General features: G+C 41.2%; 1 protein-coding gene across 1 annotated transcript; it reads left to right on the top strand.

Moving 5' to 3' along the window:
* The first annotated feature begins 3039 nt into the window (after positions 1 to 3039).
* LOC147854795 (glucose-1-phosphate adenylyltransferase large subunit 3, chloroplastic/amyloplastic-like) lies at positions 3040 to 7486 on the top strand. Its single transcript, XM_087331050.1, has 15 exons — positions 3040 to 3442; positions 4039 to 4152; positions 4300 to 4473; positions 4721 to 4813; positions 4930 to 5013; positions 5097 to 5152; positions 5379 to 5472; positions 5564 to 5676; positions 5763 to 5835; positions 5993 to 6073; positions 6208 to 6294; positions 6382 to 6486; positions 6574 to 6680; positions 6836 to 6896; positions 7131 to 7486. The coding sequence occupies exons 1-15, from the start codon at positions 3134 to 3136 to the stop codon at positions 7230 to 7232; spliced, it is 1653 nt and encodes a 550-aa protein (XP_087187176.1). The 5' UTR covers positions 3040 to 3133; the 3' UTR covers positions 7233 to 7486.
* Positions 7487 to 27428: the final 19942 nt, after the last annotated feature.

The raw sequence follows: 27428 nt of genomic DNA, 5'->3' as shown, positions 1-27428 counted from the left end.
ATTGTTGGCTTCTTTGGAAAGGCTTTATGTTATAGTCAATGAGTATGATCCTAACAATGTTTACAATATGGATGAAACTGGTTTGTTTTTTCGATTATCTCCAAGATACACAGTGCTTTTGCCTAGTGAAGATCCGACAACAATTCGAGGTAAGAAAAAATTGTTAGATAGAGTTACCTTAGTTGTTTGTTGTAATGCAACTGTAAGGCTAAGGAACCTGCTTGTATTATTGGAAATTCATGGCCATTACCTTATGTATCGCAAGGAAATGCTTGGATTGATATCCCTTGCTTTAATAAGTGGTTTGATCAAGTGTTTGTATCATTTGTTCGTTCTTGAACTAAACACAAAGTGCTTTTAATCCTTGATAATGCACCCGGTCATGTCGAAGCATTTGAGCATGTTGTTATCAAAGTGATTTTTTTCCCGGCAAATGTCACATCGTGGAAGCAACTGATGTCCGATATGGGAATCATTGTAGCTTTGAAAAAGAGGTATAAATATAATTTGATAAGAGAAATATTGGCATATCAATGATAGTCTAGATTATGGTAAGATTCGTTTGGAAGATGTCACGAAACGTATGAGAAGAGGCTCTATTGGTTTAGCTTTTGGAAAGTCACCACATTTGCTAGATGTTGCGAATCTCATTGTTACTGCTTGGAATGAGATCAAGCAGGAGACAATTTTTAATTGCTATAGAAAGGCAGATATTATTCCATCATTTCATGTTAATGATGTTGATTCAGAAAACAGTGAAATGGAAGATCAATGCATTGATGATCTTGTTGCTTTGCTATGTAATTGCAATTTGCTCGAAAATGCACATGTAGAATAAATTCAAGATGAGATCATGGAATGTGTAAATGCAGATTCAAATGAATCAGAAAAACTTAACCAAAATCTCCTTGAAGAGATTGATGAAGTTATAACACAAGCTTCAAACGCCAATGAACCACTTGCATATGATGAAAACAATTTAGATTCTGAGTTTGTTGAGATTCAAGACATGCATGGATGCTTAAAGGAAGAAGATGTGATTATTCCTGAACTCTTGAAATATATTGTTGATTGTGAACTCATGCTCAATTCAATCACAACAACAACTTACTTGAGTTCCGAAAAAGCAAAGCAAGTACAATAAGCTTTATCAAGTGTTTGTCGAATCATTCAAGAAACAAATTCTGGCATTGTTTCTAAGCATATCGCTAAAAGTAGGCAAATGACCTTACATGATTTTGGTATGAAGTAGAGAAAGACTAAAAATCATATATTTTGTTGATCATTTCGCTGTTTTCTAAATGTTCAGAACAAATTTCTATTTGGCTTGATGTAATTATATCCTGAAACAATGGAATTTCTTTGATCTGGATTTTTGACCTCGAAAAAAAAGCGCACTTGTTTTTGTTGTTTTTTGTATAGGTCAGAGGTGGTATTCGGCGAGATGGTGGATGTGGTTTGATTGAAGCAATTTCTCTGTTTTTAGGAGTGACGATGGTGTGGGGGAACGAAGCAAATTATGAGGGAATGAGGAACAATTTCTCATTTTTGTTGATTCATTGCACAGGACATTGGTGCTATTCGGCGAGATGGTGGATGTGGACTAAAGGAAGCAATGTGTCTGTTTTAGGAGTGATGATGGTGGGGAGGATCGAAGCAGCTCATGAGGGGATGAGGAATTTTTTATTTATTTTGTTGTTAATTCCACAAGACATTGGTGGCATTCGGCGAGATGGTGGAGGTGGATTGAATGAAGCAATTTGGTTGTTTTTAGGAGTGATGATGGTGAGGGGGCCGAAGCACATCATGAAGGGAGAGTGAATAAGTTGTGGGGATCGAAGCAAATGGGGTGAGAGGTGGAGATTAGTATAGTACATTTCATTTTCATGGTCTGTTTTTGTCTCCCCAACAGTTTTTACAAATGCTGGAATCACTTCAGATCTGTTTGCAACTGTTTCTGTTGGGATGCTGAATCTTCTTACAGAGACGGAAATCTTCTTACACCTGACACATATGATTGGAAAGACGGAGGACATGGAATCCGCAGCAGATCACTGGAATCAATGCTATGTTTTATGGCTGTTTTTTTTCCCAACAGTTTTTACAAATACTAGAATCATTTCAGATATACTGGTGGAGATGAAACAATATTATGTACTATTTGTATACTGCCTTCGGGCTTTTTATTAATACCAATGGAGCATATGTTTTATGGTAAAAAAAAAAAGCGCACTTAATAGAAAAATGGTACACTTTAAGTGGACACGCACTTAACCGAATGTTTACGTATGCATGTATGTACATATATGTGGTGGGTTGTTTATTTTATTCGGTTTAAATAAAACAAATTAACAGAGCGAGAAATGCGTTAAAAAGCTAAAAAAAAGGGGGAAGAATATATTAATTCAATATACAAAGATATATGTAAATTATACATATATTATTATATATGTACATACATATATGTAGATATATATTAATGGAATATATTATATATATGTATGTATAAAGATATGTATATATATATATATATATATTATATGTATATATGTACAGTACATATATATATATATATATATATATATATATATATATATGTATTTATTGATTTATGGAATATATATATATAATATTTTCTGGAAAAGGATGTGTAGGTGAAGGAGGACCGTCGGATGGGATGGGAGAGGGGTGGCGATTCGGACGGCCCAGATCTGAAGGCGGAAGGAAACGCGATCTCTGTAGAGCTTGCCATTTCCTGTGTGAGAGAGAGAAGATAGAGAGAGAGAACACCGACGACGAAGACGAAGAAGGAAAATACGAAGATTTAGAGGTTCTGATCAGAACCAGAATCAGACAATCGTCAGGGTTAGGGTTAGGGTTAGGGTTAGGGTTAGGGTTAGGGTTAGGGTTAGGGTTAGGGTCTTGGATTTCTTTCTGATCACAGGACTCAGTGCCTCTCTTTCCTCTGATTCAGGGAGCTTGTCTGTGAAGAAGAAGAAAGAAGAAAGAAGAAAGAAGAACGTCTGATCGCAGCAAGAAGCAGGGTTAGGGGGATCACGTTTTTTCTTTTTTTTTGGTTGTCCCTCAAAGCATTAGGGTTAGGGTTCGTCTGTTGTTGACGTTTGTTTCCGTCATGGCGGCTGCTTCTGCTCAGTATAACTTTCTGTCGAGCTCGACCTCTCTTTCTGCCACGGCATCATCATCATTATCATCATCATCATCATATTCTGCTTCTTCTTCTTCATCGTTTCTTTCAGGTTCTTCTTCCCTTCTCGTTCTTCCTCCACCTCCTTCTATTTCGTCTTCACGGCGAAGCTTCCCTCAGTTAGTATACCAGGTCAACAGATCACCTTGTGATGTCCGCTTCCCTTCCTGCTCTTTTGCTTCTTCCTCCTCTTCTGCTACTGTTTCTCATAACGTTTCTGCACAGGCGATTGCACAGGTATTCTTGGTTTCCTAGTTAATGCGTTTCACTGTCAATATTCTACTTTCCTTGGCTTATTCTTCTTTGCCATCAAGATGGAGAGAAATGCATGAGCTAATCCTGTAATGTATACCTCATCCATGTTTCCACAATATGGAGAGAAATGCATGAGCTAAATTGCTAATCTCTCTGGTCACTATGGTGAAACACGGTACTGTATTACAAAATATTCAAATCCCCCCTGCTACTGGCAAACGTATGAGCTAATCTTGTAATGTACATTAAAGTTTCCATTCCAAACACTGTTAAGTTTGGCTTCGACCAAGTCTCAATAATCCCAATTTCTATATATGTGACCGTAGTGTGTAGAAAGCCTATAATGTAGGTTTTCAAAGTTTTAGCAGGCTGAAGATGAATCCACAAAAACAAAGTTTCTTCAAGCTCCTATGTTCTTGATTTATCATCCATCCATCCATCAAGATATCCATGAACCTAGCCTGATGAACCTATAGTGTGATCGTGAACTAAAGCTCCAACGTTGAAATGAATTTCATTCAGTTCAATTACTTGGCATCTCCCATGATACATTTCGATATGGCAATTGTTTTCTGCAGAATCTGGCTACAGAAAAACCACGTATTGAGCCTTCATCGGTCTTATCGATCATCCTCGGAGGAGGCGCTGGAACTCGGTTATTCCCTCTTACAAAGCAACGTGCAAAACCAGCGGTAAGCATGGTCTCCTGAACTGATTCAATGTTCTTCCAATGTGTCATTTTCTGACATTTGTTGTCATAAGATGTCATGATGGGATCATCATGCTCTAGCCTGGTTGATTTATATCAAATTCCGATCTTCATGTTTCTTGAACATTAGGTACCTATTGGAGGTGCTTATCGTTTAATTGATGTGCCTATGAGCAACTGTATTAACAGTGGCATCAACAAAGTTTTTATCCTCACGCAGTTCAATTCACAGTCTCTTAATCGCCACCTTGCCAAGACTTACAATTTTGGGAATGGTGTCAACTTTGGTGATGGATTTGTTGAGGTACTTGGGTCTTCTAAGGCCCATGAATATAAGAGCACTTACACTGTTTCTTTCGTATTTGAACTAGGATCTTGTAATAACTTCAAAAAATTATTTGAATTAGGATCTTCTAGTAACATCAAAATATTTATGTGAACTAGGGTCTCATAAAATTGTCAAAGATTAAGGACACTGCACTATAAGGGTAGTAAGTTAATTAGTCTAAATCATATGATTCTACAGCTAGTTAAAACGAGTTTTTTTCCAGGTCTTGGCAGCAACACAAAGACCTGGAGAGACTGGAATGAATTGGTTCCAAGGTACAGCTGATGCTGTCCGGCAGTTTACCTGGCTTTTGGAGGTTCGTTTTCTGCACGGTGGTCCCCATGCTATGTCTGAAACTTAAGTTTACACGTTCGTTGTTTCAGTTATGTGTTAGTTCCATGTGATTCATACAAAAGTTCATCTCGTACACAGGATCCTAAGAATGCAGATATTGAACATGTTGTTATCCTCTCGGGTGATCATTTGTACCGAATGGATTACATGGACTTTGCTCAGGTTACAATCTTGCCTTCACACGAATAAACTTTTACAATTGAGCCGAAGGATTGTGTAAATTTGGATATGATGCCTCGTTGCAGAAGCACAAAGACACTGATGCCGATATAACGATTTCCTGTGTGCCCATTGATGACAGGTAGGCTGAGTATAACTGTAATCAATTCTCCTTCTTTGGCGATTAATCTTTAAGGGTGCCTGCTACCAACTCACCTGGCTGAATTTCTATTCATTTTTTATGGAATGACTAGAAACACAGTAAATTTCTCTGATCTTGGCCACAGTTCCAAATTATATCAGCCACTTCACATGTCTCATATTCATTCTGTTTGCCTATTTGAATAGCTAAGGCTTTCTTGATGCAGTCGTGCGTCGGACTATGGTTTAATGAAAATCGATAACAATGGTCGAGTTCTATATTTTTCGGAGAAGCCAAAAGGAGATGATCTGAAAGCTATGGTAAATTGTCATCAAGACTAGTCTACTCATGTCACATTTATAGAGAAAAGTAAAACTGCTGGTCTTATTTATCGAATATATATTAAATCAGCAAGTGGACACAACTGTTCTGGGCCTTGATCCAGAGGCAGCAAAGCAATCTCCTTACATTGCATCCATGGGTGTGTATGTCTTCAAAAAAGACATCCTTCTGAACCTCCTTAGGTAGCATTTTAGCTGGATTGAAAAGCATTCAAGGAAATACCCAGGGTTGTCAGGTATTGAAATTTTTGCCTTTATCTCTTTTATAGGTGGAGATTTCCCACAGCAAATGATTTTGGCTCAGAAATCATTCCTGCATCTGCAAAAGAATTCAATGTGAAGGTAACTGTGTGATATCTATTGAATCGCGAATATGTAGTACGTGTACATTTACAGATTGGGATGATATATTCTTAAGTCCTTTATTTACAATTGCAACTCATTTCCAAGGTACCCACTGATTTATGGAGTTGGAATAATTAATGCTTAAAATATACAGGCATACTTGTTTAATGGCTATTGGGAGGATATTGGAACAATCAGATCTTTCTATGAGGCCAATCTTGCTCTTACTGCCCAGGTATACATTTAAATGTACAAAAGACTATATTCAAACTGAGATCAATTTTCATGTCACTGTAGACAACTGTAGGTATGGACTGATTATATTGTAGATACCTATATCATGCTGACTCATTGCTTCTCCCATGCAAGCCACCACAATTCAGTTTCTATGATGCTGCTAAGCCCATTTACACATCTCCGAGATACCTTCCACCAACTAAAGTGGATTGCTGTAGGGTAAGTGGACTCAGTTTTGTCATCCTACCAAGAAGTGGACTCAATATCTGAAAATCTGAGTTGCTTATCTCAATCCTCAAACTGTAGGTAGTTGAATCTATTATTTCACATGGCTGTTTCTTACAAGATTGCGCAGTAGAGCACTCAATTGTCGGCATCAGATCACGCATCGAAAATTCTGTGGAATTAAAGGTTTGTCCAGTGTGAAATCCATCATGTACGTGCTGACTGATGGGCAAATTTCAACGTTAGTACCTTACGCCTGAGGTTGATTTTTAGGACACTGTTATGCTTGGTGCTGATTATTATGAAACTGATGCTGAACGAGCAGCTCTTTTGGCACAAGGAAAAGTGCCAATTGGTGTTGGAGAAAACTCAAGAATAAGGTAGGTGAATGTGATCTTATTAATGGAAAGGATTTGAAACAAAAATGGTCACTATTGAGAACCTAACCTTAGTTGGGAGGACTATATGTATCCATCTTTCGAGTTGTGGTTCTGGTTTTGAAGATATGACATTCATGCTATTTGTGGCATTGCAGGAATTGCATAATTGACAAAAATGCAAGAATTGGGAAGAATGTTATATTGACAAATTCCGCGGTATGTACGATATTTGTCATTTAAGGCTAAATCCTTTTATAACGTTTGCGAACTCATGCAACCCTGAACATTTTATCATATCTAATTGTTGGAATAGATCACACCCCTTCAGTTTTAGTTTCTCCCTGTTTGTTGAGATGGTTATTACTGTTTATTTTTTTTGTCAATAATGTATTATTATTATAAGCATTCCAACTAATGCACTTTGATGTGGTTCGTTTGGTTGGGTTTCAGAATGTGGAAGAAGGTGACAGGTCTGAGGATGGATTCTACATCCGCTCTGGGATAACTGTCATACCAAAGAATTCAACCATCAAGGATGGAACGGTAGTATGAAGCTACTGCGTAAACCCCTGAAAAATGCCAAGTGAGTTATAAAAATCATGCTTGTGCTGATTTGGCCATTACCACTTTACAATGGTTACAAGCGTACAAGCACTCTTTGATGCTCTTGGTCTTAGTGATAAGAGTATCAATGATCTGATTGGAGTTCTGGCATGTGGATCTACAAACGGTCTCCATGTTGATCTACGAACAATGCACACTTGAGAATTTAATTGTAGTGATGGTTTCGTTTCTCAATTTTGCAATTTTGTTTTTGTTCTCATTCAATAATCGGCCGTTGATTGCTGGGTGAGATTGTGAAGGTAGATGTCAATTTTGTGAGGATTTCATACGCCCAAACTTTAATGGTAGTGATAATTGTGTTCTAGTTTATACTTCTCATTTACGCAAAATTATTTCTTACTCTTTATTACTCCTATTTTTTCATTATTGAAATTCGAAGGCCTCCATCACTGGGCTCTATGTTTTTCGTGTCTTTTGTTGTAGGCTCCTAGTCTCCCTTCACATGGATTTCTTTGTTTTCAATCAAGACCTGAATGACTGGGTCTTTGTTTTTCCATGTCTCTTGTTGAAGGATCCTAGGCTTCCTTCACATGAATATGTTTTAAATCAGGAACATCCGTCAATTGTGATTCACAGCCTAGGTATGTATGGGGGAATGGGTCACAGCTATAACTCCCAATTGTTCACGAAAAAATGAAGTGAATGTGCCTGGCAAATCATTTCTTTAAAAATTTCTCATGATGATCTAAATCTCTTGTTTATCTCGAATTGCAAAAATATGTCATCCAAAGTCACATCTCTGTACATCCATGCAACTGGGGTATTGTCCATGGTGGTAGGTTGTCCAAGTGATTAATAATCCTATATAGATAAATAATCCGTAGTACCGTAAAGGAGAAGAAAATGTCTATAAAAACTGATTGAAACAAAGATGCAGTTTCTATGTCACAGTTTTGAAAGAGGCTTCTCCTGAGCCATTGATGACAGCTTTGCATTTTCATTAAGTTGGCAAAGAAGAGGAAAAACATAGCAACACCATGACTGAGGACCCAATATCTGCAAACCAATGAATCACCAGGTAAGCTATCATTCCCTAATGCCCATACAGCCTGGTAAGTATATTTACAGATTAAGAATTAGAAGAAACAAAAGATGCAAAGTAATGGAGCATATGACTCAAGATTTTGCCTTGTTAAACATAAATTAAACATATACAAAAAACTGTAAGATGAAAAAATGACTAAACTTTTGTGTCATCTTTAATTAACACATAAATCTGAGACTCATAAGATTCACCTACTCCCGAACACCATCTCCGTGAGAAATTAATTAAACAATCGAATAAAAACTGGAGCTTTTTTACGTTTACATAATTATGTGGAGTTAATTGATTTGTATTCAAAAAGAATAGGTGGTGGCTTTTGGAAAAGCAAAACTAACTCATGGACTATGCCTCTCATCTGAGAGAGCAGTGATTAGATGAGGCAATGGTGTCTATGACTCAGTATTTGAATTCAGGTTGAAAGCTCATTCATGTAAGCCTATGGAAACTAGGTTCTCGACAATAGTAGAAATCTTAGTAAGGTATAGTTTTATAGTAATCGAAAATAGTTACTTGAAACAATAATAAACCAAACGTTCGTGATCTTTGAAGGAGTAAATTCTGGAGTGGCAAGAATATAAGTCAGCCATAAACCTTACAAATTTTGGATTTGGTAAAGTAGTCTCTATCATCGTTTGCTTTGACTTATTTCGGTTTTCAGCATCCTCTGGGCTAGTCGCCTTTCTGCTATGCACGAAAACACAAAACTCCTACTTTATATATAGTTTTGTAAAAACATGCATTTCCAAATTAGAATATGATTACTGAATATTTCTTCTTAAGTCTTTCAAACAAAAAACAATAATTAGAGGCCGGAATTTGATCTTGTTGAACTGTGAAACATAAAAGAGTCTTTAAGCTATGAATGGGTTGACTAGTCAAGGACCACGTTCTCAAAGGATTATAACTGAACCTAATCTGGTAATTATATTGTAATATATGCTATCTATTGGTTCCCGCGATGCTCATATATTTATTCTTCTGCTCATCTCTACACTCATCAGTGGTATGCATGTGCAAGACATAGTGAACTGTGAATGGTGGTTGGATAAGGAATGTGAAGGTAAAGTGTGTCTTAAGTTGCTGTGCTGTAAAGGTTAGGGTGAAATAATTCAAGGGAAGACTTGTTTGAACTTGAGACTTGTGAAGGTAAGGATTGAACGACTGAGTAAATGACTTTATAGAGTGTGGGGTTCTTTGTGAACAGGAGGCAAGTGGTTCGAGCTGATGGTTCAGCCGCTGATGTGACCCTTGAGATCCTCTCGGTAATAGCCCACTTAGCGCACTTTCTTTGAGGAATCTAATTTCAAGATGTCATAGTATAGTGTAGATATTGGGAAAAGGAAGAATGGTTGCACTCATTGAAACCCATTGAATCAACTTGGGCCGGTAATGGTTATCACATTCGCTTCACTATGTGAAAGCTCATTAATTCGATCTATGTAGAGGTCCAACAATTTGTAGTTACTAGAAATATGTCAAATGCAGATTGGTTAGAAACTTTGTGATTTATTGTCACTTTTGTTGGAACCCGTGGATTTGTGATTTATTGTCACTTTTGTTGGAACCCGTGGCTGCGAGGGGTCAATGATAGTTACCACATTTGTTTTACATGTGAAAGCTCATTAATTCAATCCTTGTAGAATCCAACAACTTGTAGGTGTTAGAAATATGTCAAATGCAGTGTGGTGTACCTTTGTGCCACCTTTTAGCAAGCGCAAGACTTCATGGTGTGGTGTACCTTTGTGCCTTTGTGCCACCTTTTTAGCATGCATTAGTTGGTAGCCAAACCAACCAAATGGTTATCTCCATATCAACTAATGCATGCATACATGGATGCTAAAAAGGTGGCACAAAGGTACACGTGATCTTTTACTAGCTACATTGACAAGTCAGTAAAAGTAGAGTTTTACCCTTGATTGTATCGATTAGATTTAGTTAATGTCAAAGTAAATATAACTTGTTGAAGTACTCTTGCGAGGATCTAAGTGTTGGGAAAACATGTCCCTCCGGATGGGCAAGAGAGCACGAGTTGGATCAGTCGGATCCGAAGGAAGAGAAAGATCGGATCTGGATCGGCGTCAAGATCGAATCCAGATAGGTATTCAGAAAAGGACACATGTAAATAGGTTTCTCTTTGTGTTGTGCCTATTTAGGCCAGATTTGTAAATAGTCCTAAGTTGTGTACGTATAAAGATAACTAGGGCAAAACTTTAAGTTGTGACTGTAGACTTGTAACTGTGTGAGAGACGGAGGGAGAGAGAAGCGTTGCATTTCTGTTGTAACCGCTTGTAGGTGAAGAAGATGAGCTTGAGGTAGGTGCCTATGAGGCTCGCTGTATTTCCTCTCATATAGAGAACAGTTTGGAGTTAGTGAACTCCCGTGGTTTTTTTCCCATTTAGGGTTTTCCATGTTAATATCTTGTGTCCAACATTTTTGTATTTCTGTTTCTCTTCGTTTGTACTGAAACTCGGTTGTGGCCAAGTCCCATTTTCTTATGACTAAGAAGAGAATTATTTAAGGCATCTTGTTCTTGTGTTGTACTGTTTATAACGTTTTCCTTTGTGTTGGATCCAACAATTAGAATTTATTTTCCTTCAAAGATTCCTCCACTAAAGAAATCACTTGTCTTTGCAATACAATGTGCCATAGAAGGTTTATGAGCCACGTAATGCAATGTAGATGGTTAATAAACCTACCCTCTTCATTTCGTTAGGTTCCTTGGTTTATGTGTTTGGCAATGCAATGTAGAAGTTATTAATCTCACCCAAATCACCATTCTATTAGGGTGGGTCCAACAGTGGTTATTTTCAAAGTAGGAGTCCATCTTTAGCAACTATCTTTAATTATTTACACTGATTTTTCTAAGTCCATCACATAAGAAACTAGGGTACATGCAAATATAGCTTCCCAATTATTATGTTTATCTTGTTTTGGAAGGATAAACGTTATGGCAAACAATCATTTGTTACAACTTGATTTCAAGTGAAAAGTGTATGAGATCATAAATGTTGTCCTTGTGGTGGTCCGACAAATTGTATGCTTTCTAAAATTAGAAGACTGGACATGAATTATGTTAATTCCTTAGAAATATTGCAATTTATTGTTGCTTTTGTTGGCATATTGATGAGGTTGCAAAAGTTAAGTAGATCCTTGATTGTATCACTCAATGGAGTTTATGTCCAAATAAATAATAATATATTGAAGTATTTAAGCAATAATCTACTTTTGACAACATCAGTTAGGCATCAAATAGAGAGTACTATACCAAGGTTAGTGGCAACATTGGCCATCACCTTATCTTGTATTGTGTGATATTGTGGTTCCATTATGTGATACGTATCACATTTGCATCATATATAAGCCCATCATGAGACCCCTTTCGTGAGCTTCTTGTTGATCATGAGTTCTTTTGAATTTTTCTCATTATGACTTGCCTTCCTTTCATGTGGCTTTCCTTGTACCTTTCTCATCGTGACTTGTTTTCATCTTGTCTTTTGGTTCATGACTCTTATTGTGTCTTTCCTTCGTACGTTTCTCATTGTGACTTGATTTCATCTCTTATTCTTGTGCATTCTCTTCCCGACTTTCTTATCACGGCTTCTAACTCACTCACTCTCATGTTGTTCTTTTGGGCATTTCTTTTTGTAGCCGTCTCTATTGGCTTGCTTTTGCTCTCATGACTTCTCTTCATGTCTTTCTCTCATGGTTTTCTTATTGTGAGGGTTTTCATTCTGTGAAATAATTCCTTCTTATTGTTAGGTTAATCTTCATATGGAGGTCAATACCTGAGCTAGCTTTGGAAGTGAATCTAAATCCAAATCTTACTTTATAGCTTGTTCGAGTTCTAGGTCTAAGCCTAGGGTTGGGGGATCCATAGTTTGTTTGATGTGGATATCTAAAGTCTCTATTATGGTTTCCTTAAGTTTAAGCATGACACTGATTGTTTGTAAATTGTGCTCACTACAACTTTTGTTACCAATTGGATACATTGCATCTTTCTGGATGTATCCTAAACCCTAAACCCTACATAATTTCTTAAATTCATGATTGTAAAGAATCGAGAGAGATTTAGTGCAACGGAAGATGACTGTGTGTGTGTGTGCATGTAAGAGAGAGAGAGAGAGAGACAGAGAGAGAGAGAGAGAGAGAGAACAAGAAATTCTATATAACTTCCAACACAACTAAGTTACAAAGGGTTGGTTTAAATACCAACTAGGCTAGGGCAAGTGCCCTTTCAACTATTTACAAAACTGGCTTGGTGTGTCCATGAGCTAGTGTGAACATTGAAACCTATCTCTATGGGAAGTTGAGTTCGACTCTCAACACGCCCCTTCGAACACAACTTCCATTTGTCGAAAAGTTGTTTTGGTTCGGTCTTCGGAGTACTTCGATTCGAATGAATCGGCTTCTGGCTTTCGTAATCCTACTCATCCGAACTCTTGTTCGGTTTTTCGGCTTCATGCTCCTTGTTCGCCTCGATTGTTGCCATTGTACTTCAAATCATCTGGTCGGCTTCAATCAACTGATCGGCTACTTCCGTGTTGGCTACTTATCGGTTGCTTCCGTGTCGCCTGTTGTACTCCCCCCTAAAGCTCGGCAATGAGGATATCGTGAGACCAAGGTCGGATGCGAATTGCCCAAGCTTGTTGACACCTAAGGCCTTCGTAAAGATATCAACAACTTGAAGGTGCGTACTGATGTGTCGTAGATCGATTTCGCTGGCCTGAACGCACTCGCGAATGAAGTGGTAGTGCACTTCAATGTGTTTAGTCTGCGCGTGAAATACGAGGTTGTGAACCAAGTAGATACTGCTCATGTTGTCACAATATAAGCAAATCAGATCTTTGATGGGTACGTTCAGATCCTTTAGTACGCGCTTTAGCCATACGGCTTCGTATGCAGCGACTGTCGTGCCCGTGTATTCAGCCTCTGTGCTCCACAGTGCGACTGTCGATTGCTTCTTGTTGCTCCACGAGATCACTCCACTGCCGAGGGAGAAGACAAATCTGGATGTCGATTGTCTATCGTCCTTATATCTAGCCCAATCCGCGTATGTGTACCCTTCGAGTCGAATAAGCGTATTCAGCTTGTACATAATGTTGTAATCCATCGTACCACTGACATACCGAAGTATCCTCTTAGCGCAATCGAGATGAAGATTTCATAGGTTCTGCATGAATTGGCTAAGTAGGCCGACAAAATAGCTGAGGTCAGGTCGTGTGATGGTTAGGTAGATGAGGTTGCTGATTAGTTGGCAATACTGAGTTGGTTTGCACTCGGTTGTGCCGGAATCGACATCGAGCTTGAGATTACGGTCAGGAGTAGACATAGGTTTGCACTCGGCCACTTTGAACTTGTAGAGTAAGTTGAGAACATAGTGCCGTTGAGAGACCAGGAACCCGATTGGTGTCCGAATTACTTCGATGCCAAGGAAGTAATGGAGCTCCTGCATATCTTTCCTTTCAAATCTGCCTAATAGGAGTGATTTCATTGTATTGACTTCGGCTAGATTTAGTCCTTCGATTACCAAATCATCCACGTATAGGATGATGAAACTTGGGTTGTTCGATTCGTTTCGGATGTACAGGGAGTTGTCCGATTTCGACATTCGAAATCCGATTTGGTGAAGATACTGCGTGATCTTCGAATGCCAAGCACGCGGTGCTTGCTTAAGACCGTAGATCGGCTTCTTGAGCTGGCACACGGCTTTTGGATGAGTACGCAATTCAAAACCGAGTGGTTGTACCATGTACACCTCCTGTTCCAATTCACCTTGAAGAAAGGCGTTCTTGACGTTCATTTGGTGGAGGTGCCACCCTTTCGCTACAGTGAGTGCGATCATGGTCCGCACCATTGTCATCTTTGCCACTGGGGCAAAGGTCTCTTCGTAGTCGATTCCATGTGTTTGTGCGTATCCTTTCGCTATGAGTCGTGCTTTGAAGCAATTTACAGAGCCGTCGGCATTGTGTTTCACTTTGTAAATCCATCTGCATCCAATCGATTTCTTGTGCGGAGATTGAGGAATGAGATCCCATGTCTCATTTTTGCATAAGGCTTGCATTTCTTCATTCATCGTGTCAACCCATCTGGGGGTCCTTCGCGGCTTCGGAAAACATTTCTGGCTCCTGGACTGTCGCTACCTTCATCATAAAGGCGTAATGGTACGCCATATAATCGCTGTAGCCGACTCAGCTTACGGGGTTCTTTTCACAGGTGGATTGGTGGAGGTTCTTGTTTGCGGATACTAAGCTTGCTTTCTTCTCTCCATTTGTCCGGATGTAGAGGCCTTTGAACTCACTAACGAGGGAGTGAGTCGATTAATTGCCGTCGAAATGATTGTCTTCATACTCCGGCATTTTCGCCTTCCCTTTGTCCAACTTCGGACTCAGCCGAGATGTACTTTGATCGCTCGGAGTTCTTGTGGCCCACTAAGCCTTGTTGTAATCGGGGCTTTCTTCGAACATGCGCGTGAGCCGATCTTCGGCTTGTATCTCTATTTCGGCGGATTCCGGGTTGAGCAGAATCAGAGTCGAAGTTGTCTCTTGTGCGTACCAGGATGCGGACTCGTCGAAAATGATGTCTCAACTTTCTTGAACTTTTCGAGTTGAGGAGTTATAGCACTTGTACCCCTTTTGCTCTAATGAGTATCCTACGAGGATACATTTCTCCGATTTCAGGTCGAGCTTTTGTCGCGTCTCGTCGGGAATATGCATATAGGCGATTGAGCCGAAAATACGCACATGTGATAACTTCGGCTTCTTTCCGAAAAACATCTCATACAGGGTTACGTCATGTACCCCTGAGGTTGTACACCTGTTCATGAGGTATACGACTGTGTTAGCTGCTTATGCCCAGTATGATTTCAATAGGTTCTTCTCATTCATCATCGCCCGTGAAACCTCTACTATGTGCCGATTTTTTTGCCCAGCTACGCCATTTTGCTATGGTGTGTGCTGGCATGAGAATTCTCGTCGAATTCCTTCCTTTCGGAGATACGCCGTAAATTCGTCCGAGAAGTATTCTTTGCCTCCATTTGATCGAAGACATTGTACATCCCGGCCTGCAACCTTTTCGACTTCGTTTTTGAACCTTTGGAAGTGACTGAACACTTCGATCTTGTGTTTCATCGGGTAGATCCAGGTGTGACTGGAGAAGTCATCGATGACCGTGACATAATATCGGCATCCGTTGAATGTGGTTGTTTGTGCCGGACCCCATACATCTGAATGTACGACATCTAGGATCCCTTTGCTCACATTCCACTCTTTTGGAAATGGATGTCGGCGTTGTTTTCCGAACTGGCATGCCTCACATACGCCTGCAATCTCCTTCTTGGTAAAGTTCGGGAGTCCGATTACGACTCCTTTTGATTGCATATTCTGGAGCTTTTGGATGTTGATGTGGCGAATTCGCTTGTGCCACAGTTTCAAGTCAGTTTCGACTTTGATGCCATTAGCAAACATAGCGGACTTCACCTCGCTTGACTCAAGGATAAACATTCGGCCTTCTCGACGGTCGTGAGCTTTGACTCAATTGTCTTTTTCAGTGAAGCATCCGTCAATGTTGAATCGTACTTGCAAGCCTTGTTCAACAATCTAGCCGACCGAGACCAGGTTTTTCGTGATGGTTGGGACATGCAGGACGTTTTTGAGGTAGGTTTGTTTGTCGTTGTTTCCAAATGGGACGTTCCCGATATGCCGTATTGAATGAGTCGTGCCATCGCCTGTTTCGACATATTCGAGCCGTTCGGGCTTTCGTAATTCTCGAAACCAATCTTCATGAGATGTCATATGATTGGATGCTCCCGAGTCAACGAACCATACATTATCTTGTGTCGCCATTGAGTGTGCTTTATGCCTCATCATGAATATTCCGCTACGATTGTCGTAGTTGGAATTCGATGTGTTATTCGTGAGTTGTCGACTAGTCGAAGCGGAGTCTCTCTTCTTCTTTCGGCACTCCTCTTCGTAGTGGCCGAGTTTTCCGTAGTACTCGCATTCAATCGGGCTGTTACGATTGCTTGGTCCAGCAAGATGGCTCCCCCTTCTTCCGAACACTCCGCCTCTCATGTTTGACACGTCTTGTCGGTAGTAGAAGTTGTTTTCACGGGGTTGCTCTTGGTTGTGTCGGCCTCGTCCGAATTGGCCTCTATTTCCTCGACCTTGTCCTCTTCCTCCATCAAGGTTCGAATAGAGCATCTCACCATCATGTGAGTTGTTCCTTTGTCGAACATGATTTTATTCGACCAGCAGTATCGACTGCATGGTTGTTTATGTACTCGTATTTAACGTTTAAATATGTATAGTACCTCCTAATTTGTATAGTATGTACTATACCTCAATGTTGTTCGGTCAAATATCATGTACATTTGTCCAATACGGTATTTAATGTACATTTGAAAAAATGGGTATAATACGTATTTATAAAAAAATGTAAGTAAAACCTCAACAAAAAGCAAAAGAAAAAAAGATTTTGGTGAAAACGAAGGAAGAAAGAAGAACAAAAGAGGTGACGACGAAGAAGAAGGAGAAAAAGAGAGAAAAGAAGACAGAAACCTGTCCTGACTCTGAGTGTGATAATCACAGAAGATAGAAGAAGATGATGATGATGAATAAGAGAGAAAAGAAGAGAGAAACCTATAATGAGTGTGATAATCGTAGACAATTCCTCAATCTATGTAGGCATAATCGTCAATAATTACAATTTGAAGTAGAATATCGTGATACTCACTTACTTTGATTTATAGAACAAGTGAATGTCGACATCCATATTATAAAGTATTTTAGGATGTGAAATTTTCAAATGTCTTATATGCATTTTAGGATGTAGAACTATAATGTACATCACAAAATTGTGTAAACATAGATGCTTTTTACAATATTATGAATATTTTTTAGAAAGGTAAATAATTTTCAAATTCTAGAAGTATTTTTTTAACGTATTTTTAAATTGGGAGGTACTATATGCGTATTAATACGTTATATATGTATGGTATCCGTACCGTACCTAACGTACCTAACAACCTTGTTCGACTGGAGATCGAAGGAGGGAGGATTCTCTCTCGCGGGAACAACCGACCTTATTGCGTTGAATTGAGGTGCCAAGCCTCCAAGGCATATTTGCACCATTTCGTCATCGTCGATGAAGACATTAATCGACCTAAGGGCATCGCACAACTCCTTGATCTTCAAGGTGTAGGTGTCGATTGACATGTCCCTCTATTGAATACTATTTAGATCCTGTCGAAGTTGGAATTTACATGCAGTCGTGTTGGCTACGAAAATCTTCTTGAGATTGCCCCACGCCTCTTTCGGTGTTTTCGACTCTCGAATGTAGCCGAGCATGTGATCATGAACGCATGATGTAAGGCACTACAGTACAACACACGGCTCGTGGCCTACTCCCAATTTGGGTAGTCGACGTGTGTTGGGTTGGATTGTGTTTCGTGGGCACCTTCAATATAACTCCAATAGCCTTGTCCGACAAGGTATTGATGCATCTTGTACTCCCAAGATGCGAAGTTTGTTCGATCGAGCTTCTGTATAGGAAGAGCACTTCCCATCTAAGTGTTCATGATTTCGATTTCTTCTCTATTGCTTGAACCGGTTCTGATGATCATCAATGTTATGATCACAACTAACAATCGGCAACGGTTCGGTTTGAGAGGGTCCAAACTGAATCGTTTGGAATAGGTTTGGAACCAAACCGTTTAAATTTTTTGAAACCTGAACCAAACCAAACCAAACCATGAAACTTTTTCAAACCGTTAAACCATTAAACCGTAAAAACAGTGGTTTCATGGTTCGGTTTCGGTTTTCAACATAGGTCAAATTTTTAATTGTTTAAAATTTATAAGATTTCATTTTTTAAAATTTTTAAAATTTTTAAGATGTTCCTAAAATGTGAGAATAAGGTCTAAAAATGAAAATATTGTTTAAAAACAATTTTTAGATTTTTTTTTTTAAATTTTTAAAAATACAAATAAAAAATAAGAAATAAAAAACCGTTAAACCGTTTAAACCATGGTTTTTGACTATTGAAACCGAATCGAACCGTTAATAAAAACCTAAACCTGAACTGAACCGTTAAGCCGCTAAACCACGGTTTCGCAGTTCGGTTCGGTTCGGTTCGGTTTAAATTGAACCATTGTCGATTGTTAATCACAGCACAATTGAGCGAGTTTGATCAGATAACCACACGCTCCGATACCATGTAAAGAATCGAGAGAGATTTAGTGCAGCGGAAGATGATTGTGTGTGTGTGTATGTGCGCACGCGTAAGACATGAAGACAGAGACAGAGAGAGAGACAGAGAGAGAGACAGAGAGACAGAGAGAGAGAGCGAGAGAGCGAGAGAGACAGATTTTTTGTACCAAAAAAACATATCCCATTTGAAATATGTCTTCGTTTTAAGGCCATCGCCAAAGGCAACCCATCAACTATGGCACGCCAAAGAAACACCTTTGCACGGAATGGACGATGAGACTGTCACCCTACATCTAAAACTCTACGCCACCACTTTACATTTCTAATAAATTATGCTCCATGTATCCAACACCTTATTTTCCAACCAAGCTCTATCTTCAACCAACTTATGGTACACATCATTAGTGTGCACCACATAAATCGATTTCCCATTACCAAATGACCAATCTTTCCATGGTTCCTCGACCACCAACTCTGGAATTGGGAAAACTAATGTAGGCAATGCCAGTATTGATTGCCAAATATACCCATATCCACGTGGTATATGAAAGTTATTTCTGATTGTCCGAAAGGCCATCATTTTCCTACGTGACTCTAAAATACCATCTTCTACAGTTATCAAACCTAGCATTGCCATTCGATTGAACTGTGAATTTAGACTTTCTTTTCCCTCCCAGTGTAATATCCTTGAAGTTGCTAACACCTCTACTGCCAATGAATTTATATCTTTTCTGCACTCAGGAGGCCTCCAATTAAACAACTTCAAACACCGTTGCCAAGAAAGCACCAATTGTTGAACCATACTAGATTCTGAATAGTTAAATTGCCGGGAACTATTAACAACATGCCACCACGAAACTGTAATTCTCATTTTCCCATGGTAAATACCAACCTTTTCCACAAAATAAGTAATTATTTCTGCCCAAGGTTGGGTACCTATGCACATACCTTTCAAAAGATTGAATCTTCGAGCCACCATATGATCTTCTAAATTTAGTAAAGCAGCACCCCCTAACCATTTTGGGGTACAAATATTGTTCCATGATACCCAACTCATACCAAGGTTTGTGTCTTTCTTCCATAGTGTATATTTAAGTGAACGAGCTAAATGATCAAGTGATTTCTTTGTGCACGGTAACAATGGCAAAAAATAAGAAATCATTGGAAACATTGTAGCTTGTACCACTTTGAGACGAGTACTAAACGGGCATGCTTGAGACTTCCAATACATAAATTTGTCCAAATTGGTTCCCGATATCCAATTCAAACTTTGTGATGATGAGATATCAACACCAATAGGGTAACCTAAGTGTCGACACACATTCCCATGATCGGTTTGAAGAAGATGTCAGACATAGGTTCATTACATGTTCGGTTTCAAAGGCCATTTGGGTGATTATGTGAAAAATCTGGGCATTGATAACATGGAATAACACAACAAATCCGTAGGATGAAAGGGAAATTGATTTGGCAATTTTCACAACTATGTTGTATGGGGATCTTGTCCCAAGAGGAGATAGACTTATGTCATCTAGTTTTACAACACTTGAGAGGGTTTCCCTTGCACTATCACTATTTATGAAGTAGTGAAGATAGCAAGGAGTGTATTATCATTTTGTTTTAATAACAAACATTGATTTACGAAAAAAAAAAAAACGTTTTTGTTGAAGAAGAAGAAGCGAATTCGTTTTTGTTGTTGCGCTCTCTATCAGCAACGGAATTGGGCACAAAGACAAGCGTTAGAAAGCCCTCGATTAGAGCTTCGTAACGAGATATAGCACATTAAATTTGGTGGTCTGTATGAGAAGTAGCGATAGAAATAATGAATCTTGTGTTATCAGCATGCACATACTTAACACACATTACGGGTCTTCTATTGTCTTCATCATCTTTTACCTCTTCAATCGGGTGAGTCCCGGTTGTCTCTCTTGTTCATGGAAAATTGTTTTTATCCCGGATCGATATCACCTCAAGAATGGATTGGGAAACTCCATACATTAATTGGATTAAACAATGGTTGAACACAATCGTGTCACCAAATTGTGTTGAAAATATATATGTAGGACCACGAGGGTTTTATGATGTAGTGTTTCGTTCACCGGAACATCAAAGTGCATTGTTGGCTAAAGTTCCTGTGTTTTTTGATAAACGATTGGTGCATGTAATGCAATGGTCCCCCATTGTGGACTATCATGCTTTGTTAAAACAAGAATGCCCTGTTTGGGTAACAGTGGATTGTAAGCATGCTTTTTTATGGCCACTTTTACCAGAGTTGATGAGTCAAATGGGTAAAGTGTTGGTATCTCCACATGCAAATGCTACAAATAAGTGCAGATTTTGTATTATGGGATACAAGACGTAAGAGGCCAAGATGGGTGCGTATGAATACACATGGTATGAAAAGACTTTGTTTTAAATTGAACTGGGAGACATTTGCAGGTCATTGTTTTGGATGTGGTGAATGGGGTCACTTTATGGCGGAATGTCATCGTCATTGTCCTTCAACTATAGAGGTTCCTAATGAAGGGAATAGTAAGGAAGGAGTTGGGAGAGATGTTGGTGTGTCAGATATTATGGCTGTTATGGATGAAGGAACATCATCTAGAGTAGGTTATAAAGAGGTTTCACTTCAAGGTTTGGGCCCTAAGAATAAGGGAAATCAATCTATGGATATGGAAAAACAAAGTTTGGTGGTTATAGATAAGGGGAAAACCCCGTTGGATAGAACTAGTGATGTTTTTGTTGAAAAGGATTGGCATCATGTTAAGGGCAAGTCAAAGGGGAAATCAATGAATATGCAACATAATAGTTTGCCCACTACTCGTGAGACTGCTTGGAAAGGAAATTCAGGAACTAGGGAGGGTCCTCGAAAAGTTCCTTGGCAAAGACAATTTAGTGATAAGGGATAAACCCTTCACCTTCAATTTGATTCATTGGGACGGGTTGTTAATTCATCGAATTCTCGAGGTTTTCGTCAAGCAGGACAACCTAAACAAAAGAGTTTGATAGACAACCCTAAGGATGTGGTGCATGAAAATCCATATGCAACATTGGAGCATTCTTTGACTAGTTTCATGGCATCAATTGCTCTAAAGGAGCGAGTGCACCCATAACACTGTTGATTGAATGAAAGTGGTAACATGGAATGTGAGAGGGGCATGTTCTCCTCATAAGAAGTATATATTATGGGAAACTTTGTTAAGTAAAGAATGGGATGTATTATGTGCAGTTGAGCATAAGTGTCATGAGTTAGCAGGATCCACAGTTCATTTATGTGGACATTCATCATTCTATGCAGGACATCTTAATAATCATTATTCAGGTGTGGTATTAATCGTGGGGGATAAATATTATCCTCAAGTGGTGCATAATGATCCTTATGGTCAGTTTTTGGTTCTAGAAATCTCTTTTTTTGGTGAGGTTGTGTGGGTGGTTGGGATTTATGCCCTTAACCAAGCCACTCAACGTATTGCATTATGGGGCTCACTCCTTCAAACCCTATGTGTGGGTCATCCAGAATACTTATTGTCGAATACATGTGTATAATGGACGTATTCACACTATCTCGTTTTGGCCATTTATGTAATTAGCATAAAGGGTAGTTGCCCTAAGTCGGTCACTATATATAGTGACCTTGCAACCTTTTTGTGAGGTTGGGTGTTGTATCATTACGTTGTGCAATAAGAAACTCTTTTGTGCCTCTCTCTCTCTCTCTCTCTGTGCACGATCTATGATTCTGTTATACGCAGGTACTCAACAGCAATCGAATGCTGCTTGATCTTCCGCATAGACGACCTCATCCCCAACATCTGGTATCAGAGCAGAGGTTCGGCCGTCATCACCGCCTGCACAGCATTCGGTTCTTCACTTCATCACGGCCTGCACAGTATTCGCGTCATTCGAAGAAAGAGAGAAGAAGAACAAAAACGAGGTTTGCACCTCATCGCGTTAGATCCTCTTGCTTGGAGTAAGCCATCGGGTTGTACTCTGTTCCTTGTGATCGTAACCGCTCGAGGTGAAATCCCCTTGTGCATCATTGACACGATCGTGCTCCATTCGGTTAAACGGCATCCGAAGAGGTAATCAAACGCTGCTCGTTGTAACCACTCGGTGCAAATCGGTCTCAAGACAACAACCCCAAATTCGTGCTTCATCTGGCTGATCGACATTCGGGAGGATCAGTTGGATCCGTCTCTCTCGTTGCTGCAGTCAACCGAAGCAGAATCGGTCCAGATAATCGGTTTCAATAATCGGTATTCGGCATATATATCCGAAACGAACCGGGCTCACTCCGACTCGGCAACATTCGGGAAGACCAGTCGGTTCTGTCCCTCAAGCTACCGGAGTCAATTCGAGCAAGTTCCGAAGCCGAACCGACTCGGGTTCAAATCCGACTAGAACGATATCGGGTGAGCCAACCGGCTGCACTCAACCAAGGTTCGTAGTCAACTCCGAACCGAGCTTCGTCAACCGAAACCAAATTTGATGGCGTCAACATCCGGCTCGTCAGAAATGAGTCTACGAAAGTTCGATGGATCGAACTTCAACTTCTGGAAGGAACAAATGCAGGACTATCTCATAGTCAAGGGGCAAATCGACCCCATCGAAAATGAAGAACCTCCAGAAGGATACAAACCAATTGAGTGGCAGAAGCTGGACAGAATCGTCCGCGCCACGATTCGGATGCACCTATCGGAATCGGTATACTTTACGGTGCAATCGTGTACGACAGCATTCGAACTGTGGAAAACATTGTCGGACACTTACGAAAAGAAGGTCGCCGCAACGAAGATGTTTCTGATCCGGCGCCTCTACAACTTGCGGATGAAAGAATCCGATTCGGTCCAAGCACACCTCAATGAGTACGAAAGCATAAGCTCCCAAATCTCGTCACAGGGGACGGCAATCGAGGATGAACTCAGAGCAATGATACTCATGAGTAGCCTTCCCTCATCATGGGAAACTTTCGTCACAACCGTGTGCAACGCGTCAACCACGGCTGTTAAATACTCCTAAGTCACGAGCGCAATCCTGACCGAAGCAGCTCGGAGAAAGTCTTTCGCCAAAGACTCAACAGACGACGCTTACGTAGTACAAGGTTTGACAGACCGATCGAACATACGAGGAAGAGATTCCTCACGGCCGCCGAACAATCAGCGAAGACGGAGCCAGTCACGGGATAACCGAATCTGCAACTATTGCAAGAAACCCGGACACATCAAAGCCGACTGCCGCGCACTCAAGAACAAGAACAACAAGAAGAGTGGCCGGCATGAGGAGATCAATTACGTCAGCTTCTCGGCTGATGTACTACCGGACGACCCGAATATACTGTCAATCGAAAATCCAGTCAGATCCGAAGTTCTGCTCACGACTGAAGAATCGAGCACATGGCTCTTGGATTCGGGCGCGTCATTTCACGTGACTCCTCATAGATCCCAATTTCGGCAATATACGATCCGTCACTCCGACTCAGTTCGAGTCGGCAACTCACAACACTGTGACATCATCGGAATCGGCACAGTAGAGCTCAACCTTGCAGGTGGCTCTACACTTGTACTCCACAATGTCCGACATGTACCCGAGCTCTCAAGGCCATTGATCTCAGTCGGACAACTAGATGAAGACGGCATTCGTGCCGGTTTTTCTTCGGGAGGGTGGACACTCCACAGGGGGAACCTCCTGCTTGCTAGAGGACCCAAGATACACTCCCTGTATCCGTTACATGTTACGCTCAGAGAGGGTAACCTGTTTTTGGTGGATATTCCTGTGTCATCACTATGGCACAGAAGATTAGGACACCTCAGCAAGGCCGGCATCACGCATCTATCTAGAGCCGGATACATCCCCAAACTCTCCTTCTCCGACCATCAATTCTGCGAGCATTGCCAGTATGGCAAACAAGCAGCCGCATCACACCCGACATCAGCACCAAGAGAAACGAGACCTCTCGATTTAGTCCACTCGGACGTCTGTGGCCCAATGCCGCATCAGTCTCTTGGCGGTGCCTCTTACTTCGTCAGTTTTATTGACGATTCGACTCGAAAGGTGTGGGCTTATCCAATTCGCACCAAAGATCGTGTCTTCTCGATCTTCACCGATTGGCTCGCTATGGTAGAAAATCAAACCGACCGAAAGCTGAAATGCCTTCGGACCGACAATGGGGGAGAGTTCAAATCCGATGAATTCGTCAAATTCTGCCGACAACGCGGCATCCGACGTGAATTTACGGCACCACACAGTCCGGAGCAAAACGGGATTGCAGAACGAATGAATCGGACAATCCAAGAAAGGATAGTTTCCATGCTCCAACACTCCGGACTGTCGGATGGCTTCTGGGCAGAGGCTCTACTCACGGCAGTACACATAATCAATATATCGCCAAGTAGACCTCTAGGACTTCAAATTCCTCAGGAACTATGGATCGGCAGGAAGCCGAATTACGACAAGCTGAGGATCTTCGGATGCGAGGCGTACGCCCTTATTCCGAAAGATGATCGCCGAAAACTTGCACCTCGGTCCAGGAAATGCATTCTCCTTGGATATGGATCCGACGGCGAAATGGGATACCGACTCTGGGACCCCGAACGCAGACAAATCGTTCGAAGTTCGGACGTTGTGTTCAACGAGTCGGCTATGACTCCATCAGTCGAAAAACCGATCGAAGTCCGAAGGGTAACATTTTCCGATGTGCCGACCCTTCAAGAAGGCCCCGCTCTCAACACACGGTCAGCTTCACGGGTAGCTGAACCTTACACTACCGACTCGGACAACTCCGACTCGGCACAGCAGAACAATCCGCTTTCGGACCATCCGACCTCGATACCCGATGCGACCAGTCCAATCATACCTCGACGATCCGAGAGACTATCGCAACCTCCGGAGAGGTATTCTCCTGGAATTTTCTTCACCGACGCCGGCGAACCGACGTCTTACGAAGAAGCATCGACATCTGTCGATTCCGCCACCTGGCATCTGGCGATGGAGTCGGAAATGCACTCCATTCGGGCAAACAAGACTTGGGATCTGGTCGAATTACCTAGGAACCGACGTGCTCTTCCTTGCAAGTGGGTTTATCGACTAAAAGAGACGTCTGATTCGACCACCCCAAAGTACAAGGCCAGATTAGTTGCGAAGGGCTTCCGACAAGAATATGGCGTCGACTTCGACGAGATTTTTTCACCAGTGGTGAAAATGACAACCCTCCGTTTCCTACTCGGCGTAGTGGCAGCCGACAACTTGGAGCTGATTCAGCTAGATGTCAAAACAGCCTTCCTCCATGGTGATCTTGAAGAGGAAATTTATATGGAGCAGCCAAAAGGCTTCGTGGCAACTGGCCAAGAACATCTAGTCTGCCGACTCAGGAAGAGTCTATACGGCCTCAAACAGGCACCACGACAATGGTACAAGAAGTTCGACGACTTCATCCAATCGATCGGCTTCTCCAAAAGCGATGAGGACCATTGTCTCTTCACCAACACAGCTCAAGATGGATCACCCATCTTCCTCATCATTTACGTGGACGACATGCTAATTTCTGGACGCCACGCGGGCGAACTTGCCGATCTCGTTCGGCAACTGCGGTTGAAGTTTGCCATGAAGGACCTCGGTCCGGCACGACACATCCTTGGCATGAAGATTAGTCGGCATCGCGATAAACGACATCTTTTTTTGTCTCAGACCGACTATATCGGACGTGTCTTGGAACGCTTCAACATGCAATCAGCCAAATCTGCTTCAACCCCGCTCCCCATGAATCTTCGGCTCTCTCAGCGAGACTGCCCGACATCCGGTCCGGAGAGGGAAGATATGAAGTCGGTACCGTATGCACCGGTAGTCGGCTCCCTTATGTACCTGATGGTCGCGACACGGCCTGATATCTCTCATGCCGTAGGAGTCGTTAGCAGATTTATGCACAATCCTGGCCGATCGCATTGGAACGCAGTCAAGCATGTGTTCAGATATCTGGCTGGCACAAAAGACCATGGCATTCTTTTCGGTCCGAACCGAACCTCAGGCGTAGTCGGTTACACCGACTCGGATTTCGCCGGCTGTATAGACAGTCGGAAATCAACAACCGGATACTGCTTCAAATTCGGCAATGGAGCAATCTCGTGGAAGTCGAAACTTCAGGAGTGCACAGCGACCTCAACGACCGAAGCAGAATATGTAGCTGCGTCCAACGCAGCAAAAGAAGCTTTGTGGCTCGGTCGGCTGGCGCACACGTTTCGACAAGTCGACCATGACTCGGCTCCAGTTGTCTACAGCGACAGTCAAGGTGCTGTTGCCTTGTCGAAAAATCCGGTTCACCACAACGCCTCCAAACATATCGACGTTCGATATCACTTCGTTCGGGACTGCGTCATTTCAGGGAAAATCGGTCTAGAGAAAATATCCACAACCGACAATGTCGCAGATGGAATGACCAATTGTCTTTCGGCAGACCGTTTTCGGTCTCTTCGGCATCAGATGGGCGTAACGACAAACCAGTCCGGTTAGAGCCGGACACAGAGCAGGATGGTTCCCGACAACCGACATCAGTTCCTTAATGATCGGCTTCAACCGTTCCGACCCGACCAGTTCGGTCTTCTGCCTTCGGACCCTGCCGACTCGAACAAAGCTGATATGTCCGAGAACCCAAGTCTATACCTGTAATCTTAGATAACCCATGTATACGCCCATTACGGGGGAGTGTCGAATACATGTGTATAATGGACGTATTCACACTATCTCGTTTTGGCCATTTATGTAATTAGCATAAAGGGTAGTTGCCCTAAGTCGGTCACTATATATAGTGACCTTGCAACCTTTTTGTGAGGTTGGGTGTTGTATCATTACGTTGTGCAATAAGAAACTCTTTTGTGCCTCTCTCTC

The sequence above is a fragment of the Azolla caroliniana genome, unplaced genomic scaffold, assembly GCF_043228905.1.
Source record: "Azolla caroliniana isolate FFs.n. ecotype wild unplaced genomic scaffold, voAzoCaro1.0.p SCAF_15, whole genome shotgun sequence".
NCBI classification, from domain to species: domain Eukaryota; kingdom Viridiplantae; phylum Streptophyta; class Polypodiopsida; order Salviniales; family Salviniaceae; genus Azolla; species Azolla caroliniana.
This window is presented reverse-complemented; position numbering and strand designations above follow the sequence as displayed.